Raw genomic sequence first — 8,504 nt, forward strand, 5'->3', positions numbered from 1 at the left:
GCAACACCAAGTCCTCCGACTCCACTACCAAGTCCCATAGTCACCATACACTGCTATACCGTAATGTGTTAATTGTCAAAAGTGTTTTACATTTAATCCGTGTCATTGCTATTAAAATAAATAAGGAAACAATCTATGCACAATCATGGACAAACACGTAGAAAAGGTTGATGAGAAGAGTCAATGGCTCATGAATACAAAGAAAATACATGAAATGTGTATCAGATATAAAAATGTGTTTGAAGTATTAATGAGATTTCTGATTGTGTCAAGAACACTTGAATATAATATAAATTGGACCTCTTTTTTAGCAACTACCTGCTTACAAAGAACAACACTGCTATCTTGTGGCCCATCACTATACTTCAACTGTTATCGCTGACACAGAAAAAAGATGCAGAATAACTGATCCTGATTGTTTTATTCAGATGACAAAGTCCAACCTTCTCTGCTAATATTTAACAAAAGACTCATCTGCACCCTTCCAGCAGTGCAAACGTATGGAAGTTACACAACTTATTCTTAAGAAATGTCTGAGTATAAGTGATCTTGATCTCGTGATAGTAAACATATTCAGATTCTTTGTATGATTTGGCACACACACTTGAACAACAAAACAAAGGCCTCAATGGCAGGTTCTGAGTACATTGATAGATTTGGTGTTAGGACACCAAATCATTACAAAAGGATAAAGGTCAATTAATCAATGTGTCATCCCCAGTTACCAGTGTAAAAACATGTGTCGTCAGCGTAGGGTATGCTGGGGCTTGAAGCAGTCCCATCCTGGCTTGGGGCTCAGGGTGTGTTCCGGAAGCAGGTACTCCTTCAGTCTGTCAGGTAAGGGCAGAGCCTTCACCCTGTCGTCCAGGGGCCAGGGCTGCAGGTGACCCCGGATGAAGGCCCTGCAGAGGCAGCGCAGGGGGGGAGGGCCGGTCTCCTGCTCCACCACACGCCGATGGAGGTCCCGCAATGTCTGTGCATTGGGGTCTTGGTCTGGCATAGGCAGGTCCAGGGGCAGGGCCAGACTTGGGGAGGACACCCGGGCCAAGTCCAGGAGGACCTCAGCCTGCTCCAGGAGCTCAGCCGCCTGCTCTGCATCAGAACAGTCCAGCAGGGCCGTCTGGAGCCTCTGGAATACCAGCCTGTAGCCTGTCCAGCAGGAGGCTCCGTGGCGAGAGCAGTGGAAGGAGGCACCACTCTGCAGCAGCAGCACTGCCAGGGGAAAGAGCCGATCAAAGTGCTCCAGGCTGGTCACTGTCAGGGAGGGTTCCCCATCCTCCTCCCCGTCGGGGGTAAGGCAGCAGCTGGGGTCAGCCCCGTGGGCCAGAAGCAGCCGCGTGGCCCTCAGACAGAAGCGACCGATCTCAGCTGCATCCGCCACAGAGCCCTCCAGAGCCTCCTTCACCAGAAAGACCAGCGAGGATACAGCCGTCTCTCCATCCAGTGTGGCAGCATGAACATCTGCACCTTAGGAGGGGAACAAACAACAAAGTTTCCTAAATATAAATACATTTGGACATGCCCTGCTGTTGTTGATGTATAAGCATTTCGCTACACTTGCATTAGCATCAGCTAACTGTGTATGTGACCAATAAAATTTGATGTTTAGCATTTCTGTCTTTCTGCCCATAAGCCTACTCCAAATTAAAGCGGCAATATGTAACTTCTTGTGCGACCTGACCAAATTCACATAGAAATGTGTACGGTCATTCTAATTGAAAGCAAGTGTAAGAAGCGGTAGATATGTTCTATCCGTGTGTGGTATTTCTATGCTTCCCGTTCTTTACTTTAGTTTTTGCATCTTACTTTCAGTTTTGTAAAACCATTCTCTACACTATACTTGCTTGTTTTGTCACAAACTGAAATTAGGGGAACTATTCGAATTTTAGAACCAAGAAAATGCGGAGCGATTCCTGCATAGGTTATAAAATAACAATTTTTAAGGTTATTTTATAGCATAGTACCTCTCTGGAGTAGCAGCCGGATGTTTTCTGTGTTATGCACAGTGAGTCCATCACTGCTAGCTAGGGCATGTAGCAAGGGTGATTTTCCTTTGGGGACAAGATCAAAAAGGCAGTGTTGAAATATACAGTAAATACAGTTCAAAATGTCAACTCACCATTTTTTATTACCATCGTTTTCTCCCCAATTTCGATCTTGTCTCATCGCTGCAACTCCCCAACGGGCTTGAGAGGCGAAGGTGGAGTCATCTGTCCTCCGAAATATGACCCACCAAACCGCGCCTCTTAACACCCGCCTGCTTAACCCGGAAGCCAGCTGCACCAATGTGTCGGAGGAAACACAGTTCAACTGACGACCGAGGTCAGCCTGCAGGCGCCCAGCCCGCCACAAGGAGTCGCTTGAGCGAGTAAAGTCCCTGTGGTTGTGATACAGCCCAGGATCGAACCCGGGTCTGTAGTGACGCCTCTAGCACTGCGATGCAGTGCCTTAGACTGCTGCGCCACTCGGGAGGCCCTCAACTCACCATTTTTATCTCTTGCATTCACGTCAGCACCCATGTCCAGCAGTGTGCGCATACAAGGCAGTCTCTCTGCCTCTTCACTAGCGAGATCCAAGGGGCTACTTTCATGGATCTGCATAAGATACAGTACATTGTGTTACAGAGCCATAACACATTCTGTATACAGAGCAAGAAATGTACTGCAGAAAAGACAGAACAGTAGTATGTTTTGCAGCTATAAGTTCTTGCTACCTGTTGTACTCACCCGATCTCGCTTGTTAATGTCAGCTCCATGTCCAGCCAGCAACCTCACCATAATCGGCCTGTTCCTCAGTACAGCAATGTGCAGTGGGTTGTAATAAGACACAGGGTCTGGGGAATCAAATTATATTTAGGTCAATAAAATATCAACAAATAGTCTCCTAATATTTGAATGACAAGTCAGTCCTCTCACCCTCAAAGTTGAGATCTGCTCCATATCGTAGAAGGACTTCTGCTGCACAGACTAGTCCCCGTTCAGCAACCTTAAACAGAGCATAGCTGATCCCCTCCTCAAACACAGCTGACTGGGACTCCTTCTCCAGCAGCTCCACTAAAGACCCGCATAGACTGTCCTCATCCTCCGGGCTACGGCTCCTGTAAATCCAATAAGAAGACCAAGGTCAAATACAGATAAATACACAATAGATGTTTCAGCTTAGCTTACACATTGCCATATCGACTGACATTGTGGATCTTGAGTGTCAGTGCAAATTACTGTAGCAGTCACTTATCCCTGAACCAGACTCACAGCATCACATAAAGTACACTCACCTCTCTCCAGTGCTTGTCCCTTCCTCCAGACCAACAACACACAGCACGGCGTCCACCAGGGGCTGATACTCATATATAATCCTGCGAAAGCCATGGAGGAAAGGCATGCTCTTGGCTGATGTACCACTCTCTGCTGCTTGCGCTAGAACACTGGACAAGTTACACCCAAATGGAATATAATTACTAGTTAAACAGGCTGTTATAAGTTATTTTATTGATAGTGCTTATCTGAAATGTTCAGACCGTTAAGGGTGGTCTCTGGGATTTGTATAACGTTACGCCCAAAACAAAAGTGCAGAATTATGCATAACTAGCTTTATTCTGCAAGTTGTGAGTGCAAACGTAACAATTATTGCCACATGCTAGTTAATATACCCACAAATTAATATTTGGTATGCATGTGGCTAGTTAGCTATAGTCTTTAAAGCCAACATTGAACGCTAAATACGATTTGGCTAGCTAACGTTAGCTGTGAGCATCAGCAGACGCAAGCTAACTACTGTAGCTCCAGACATGGCTAGTTAGTTCATCATTTGTGTTACCTGGAGCAGAACGACAGAACAAGAATTGACATGACGGCAAAACGTGCAAGCTAGCTAACAAGAATAGCTAACTAGCTATTTTGTTTTGCTTTTAAATTAACCAACGAGCTACCTAACGTTAGCTAGCTGCCTTCAAGCTGCAACGCTAGCTTACCTTCAAAACAGGAAGTGTACTTCTTCGATGAGGTTTAACTGCGGTTGTCATCCAATAAATGTTGCATTACTGCCACCTGCTAGACTGGAGCACAACTCCCTTATACCTTGCTTGAGAAAATGAATAAACAAATACCATACCCTCTAACACTACCCTGCTCCACAATTTTGTATCTATTTAGGCCAACAACCTGAAAGGATTGGACACCACCCCCACCCTGTAATTCTTCTGATGTCAAGTTTCACACACCCAAATACCTCTCTGCAGCCGCCACCACCTAAATGTTCTGCGACTTACATTCCATCCCTGCAGTACAGTTGATAAACATTGCTATAAATGCTAAAAGTTTAATCTTACTGAAACATACTGTATATCACTTGTTGGCCGGAGCGCCTTATACCACCCACCCCTGCGGCCTGTATGCTCTAGTCGTCTGGCCCTCGCTACATATTCGTCGCCAGACCAACTGGCTCCAGGTCATCTACAAGTCTATGCTAGGTAAAGCTCCGTCTTATCTCAGCTCACTGGTCACGATAACAACACCCACCCGTAGCACTCGCTCCAGCAGGTATATCTCACTGGTCATCCACAAAGCCAACACCTCATTTGGCCGCCTTTCCTTCCAGTTCTCTGCTGCCAGTGACTGGAACGAATTGCAAAAATCGCTGAAGCTGGAGACTTAAATTTCCCCACTAACTTTAAACATCAGCTATCTGAGCAGCTAACCGATCGCTGCAGCTGTACATAGTCCATCTGTAAACTACCCACCCAATTTACCTACCTCACCCCCATACTGCTTTTATTTATTTACTTTTCTGCTCTTTTGCACACCAGTATCTCTTCTTGCACATGATCATCTGATGATTTATCACTCCAGTGTTAATCTGCTAAATTGTAATTATTCGATTTATTGCCTACCTCATGCCTTTTGCACACATTGTATATAGATTCTCTTTTTTTTCTACCATGTTATTGACTTGTTTATTGTTTACTCCATGTGTAACTCTGTGTTGTCTGTTCACACTGCTATGCTTTATCTTGGCCAGGTCGCAGTTGCAAATGAGAACTTGTTCTCAACTAGCCTACCTGGTTAAATAAAGGTGAAAAAAAATAAAAAATAAAAATAAATATTCTGATCCCCAGCCCTATGTGCACCCCTACAGTTAACACATGCCACTACACATTCCTTTGTCTCATGGCCTTCTGCACACCTAGGAACCTTTATATTTAACTAGGCAAGTCAGTTAAGAACAAAATCTTATTTACAATAACAGCCTTCTCAGGGAACAGCAGCAGAACATATTTTTACCTTGTCAGCTCAGGGACTTGATCCAGCAACCTTTCGGATACTGGCCCAACGCTCTAACGACTAGGCTACCTGCCGCCCCTACCTCCTACATGCTCCTGCCACATGCCCATAAGCTTGACACCTGTAACAACGTAATGTATTCGGCACAAGAGCTAACTTATATATCCTAACATCACTTTGTCAGGCAAAGACAACATCAAAAGTCAATAGAACAGACAATGACTCCTCTGTTTCACCTCTCACTCCACACTGTCTGCGTCGCAGCAAACGACGAACATCACAAACACCGGGAATCTTCCCCTTCAGTTGGTTAACTTTTACATTTACTGCTTCCCCAGTAATCACTCCTTTCAATGGCACCCTTTTCTTGAGAACAAAACAATTCACATCTCTTGCCGCCCCCATTTGTTTAACGCAGAGCACCTGTTCCCTCTGACCAGCAGAAACACAAACAATTATCACAAGACCACCTCTCTTACCCTCACCAATTCCACAGCTTCCAACTCTGTTTTCACCCACCCTGAAACCACAAATGGATCAGCCAAAAGGCAAGGGTCCACTTTTTCCAAAAACTTCCCTCCTACTGTCACAGGCTCATATTTACCCTCGGTGCAAGCCTCACGCCCCGAAAACTTCACCACACCTACCACTTCAGCTCACTCTGCTTACACTTTGTACCATTTTACTTTAACAAACCATCTCCCTTTTTTCCGCCATTTTTAACCGAGTCATGCTCACCCTCTACCTCTCTTTTTCCCTCCACTCGTCCTCCGTATCCCAAGTATACATCTCCTCATGATAACACTGAACTTCTCTTGACATACATCTTGTTCTCACCTTCACAAGGGACACCATTTAACCAGCTGTCACAATCTCCATACAATCAGCACAAACCCCTCGGAATGTAGTGCTCAACAGTGCATCCCTCTTATAAAGCAGCTGCTTCGTCTTCATGTCCTTCTTTATCCATAGCTACCGCATGCTTTTCCATTTCAAACTAGTGCAACCTTCCAACCACCGTCCTAGCTATTCTGATCACAGGATGTATACACGCCCACAATGATTTTTCATCTTTCTCCTCTCAAGTAACATGTTGGTGGTGCTAAAACGTTCCTAGTTGTCACACCCTGATCTGTTTCACCTGTCTTTGTGATTGTCTCCACCCCTCTCCAGGTGATGCCCATCTTCCCCTGTGTATTTATATCGGTGTTCTCTGTTTGTCTGTTGTCAGTTTGTCTTGTTGGTCAACCTGTGGTTTGTGTCTCAGCTCCTGCTTTGCCAGTTGCTCTTTTCTCGCCCTCCTGGTTTTGACCCTTGCCTGTCCTGACTCCGAGCCCGCCTGCCTGACCACTCTCCTTGCCCCTGAGCCTGCCTGCCAATCTGTACTTTTGCCCCCCTGAGTCTGCCTGCCGACTTGTACCTTTGCCCCCCTCTGGATTACCGACCTCTGCCTGACCCTGCCTACTGCCCGGTACAGTTGCCCCACCTCTGGTTTACTGACCCCTGCCTGCCTTGACCTGTCTTTTGCCTGCCAATGTTGGAATATTAAACTATTGTTTATTCTACATGGTCTGCATCTGGGTCTTACCTTCATACCTGATACTAGTTACACCTTTAGTAAATTTCAGTACTTTTTCAATGCAGGTTGTAGTCAACAATGTACACTACCATTCAAAAGTTTGGGGTCACTTAGAAATGTCCTTGTTTTTGAAAGAAAAGCAAAAATTGCCCATTAAAATAACATCAAATTGATCAGAAATACATTGTTATTGTCGTAATTGACTATTGTAGCTGGAAAAGGCAGATGTTTCATGGAATATCTACATAGGTGTACAGAGGCCCATTATCAGCAACCATCACTCCTGTGTTCTAATGGCACGTTGTTAGCTAATCTAAGTTTATAAAAGGCTAACTGATAATTGGAAAACCCTTTTGCAATTGTTAGCACAGCTAAAAACTGTTCTGATTAAAGAAGCAATAAAACTGGCGTTCTTTAGACTAGTTGAGTATCTGGAGCATCAGCATTTGTGGGTTCGATTACAGGCTCAAAATGGCCAGAAACAAAGAACTTTCTTCTGAAACTCATCAGTCTATTCTTGTTCTGAGAAATGAAGGCTATTCCATGCGAAAAATTGCCAAGAAACTGAAGATCTCGTACAACGCTGTGTCCTACTCCCTTCACAGAACAGGTAAAACTGGCTCTAACCAGAATAGAAAGAGGAGTGGGAGGCCCCGGTGCACAACTGAGCAAGAGGACAAGTACATTAGAGTGTCTAGTTTGAGACAGACACCTCACAAGTCCTCAACTGGCAGCTCATTAAATAGTACCCGCAAAACACCAGACTCAACGTCAATGGGGAAGAGGCAACTCTGGGATGCTGGCCTTCTAGGCAGAGTTTCTGTGTCTGTTCTTTTTCCCATCTTAATCTTTTATTTTTATTGGCCAGTCTGAGAGATGGCTTTTCTTTGCAACTCTGCCTAGAAGGCCAGCATCCCGGAGTCGCCTCTTCACTGTTGGCGTTGAGTGTCACGGTCGTCATAATAACTGGACCAAAGCGCAGCGTGATCTGGGTTCCACATCTTTTTATTACTAAGTGAAACTCACAACAAAACAATAAATAGCAAACCGAAACGTGAAGCTGCTATAGTGCTCACAGGCAACTATACATAGACAAGATCCCACAAAGCACAAAGGGGAAATGGCTGCCTAAATATGATCCCCAATCAGAGACAACGATAAACACCTGCCTCTGATTGGGAACCATACCAGGCCAACATAGAAATATAATTACCTAGATGACCCACCCTAGTCACACCCCGACCTAACCAACATAGAGAATAAAAAGCTCTCTATGGTAAGGGCGTGACATTGAGACTGGTGTTTTGCGGGTACTATTACAGGGAATGAGACAAAGTCCACTTGATCAATAGTTATTGCTCTAGTATCCTATGGTCCCGTTGGCGTCAATGGCATATTTAGTCATTACATAGTCAAAAAAGTGAATTGTTAATAGTTTCCTTATTTTTTTAAAGATTTCAAATGCCATGGTTCACCATGGTAGCCTTTGATGACTCTAAAATGTTTCAAGTTGATAGGCCATTGTGGAGTGGATTTACAAAGGATTATAATGAACATGTAAAATCAGATTTCCTGATTTATCAATAACTCAGCCATCTCTTAACCAATCCCTTAGCTTTTTCCAGCTAAGTTAAGAGATGTATCAT

General features: G+C 44.5%; 1 protein-coding gene across 3 annotated transcripts; it reads right to left on the minus strand.

Annotated features, from left to right (window-relative positions):
- Nucleotides 1-402: 402 nt before the first annotated feature.
- On the minus strand, nucleotides 403-6,337 carry asb6 (ankyrin repeat and SOCS box containing 6). Of its 3 annotated transcripts, none has more exons than XM_071403408.1 (7): nucleotides 6,117-6,337; nucleotides 3,275-3,424; nucleotides 2,916-3,097; nucleotides 2,727-2,833; nucleotides 2,486-2,594; nucleotides 1,965-2,051; nucleotides 403-1,467 (listed from the first exon to the last, which is right to left on the minus strand). In XM_071403408.1, the coding sequence occupies exons 2-7, from the start codon at nucleotides 3,379-3,381 to the stop codon at nucleotides 746-748; spliced, it is 1,314 nt and encodes a 437-aa protein (XP_071259509.1). In that variant the 5' UTR covers nucleotides 3,382-3,424; nucleotides 6,117-6,337; the 3' UTR covers nucleotides 403-745. The 3 variants fall into 3 exon arrangements, with proteins under 3 accessions (XP_071259509.1, XP_071259508.1, XP_071259507.1); XM_071403407.1 differs by lacking the exon at nucleotides 6,117-6,337 and adding an exon at nucleotides 3,971-4,042; XM_071403406.1 differs by lacking the exon at nucleotides 6,117-6,337 and adding an exon at nucleotides 3,817-3,978.
- Nucleotides 6,338-8,504: the final 2,167 nt, after the last annotated feature.

This window comes from Salvelinus alpinus, chromosome 5 (assembly GCF_045679555.1).
Source record: "Salvelinus alpinus chromosome 5, SLU_Salpinus.1, whole genome shotgun sequence".
Classification (NCBI taxonomy): domain Eukaryota; kingdom Metazoa; phylum Chordata; class Actinopteri; order Salmoniformes; family Salmonidae; genus Salvelinus; species Salvelinus alpinus.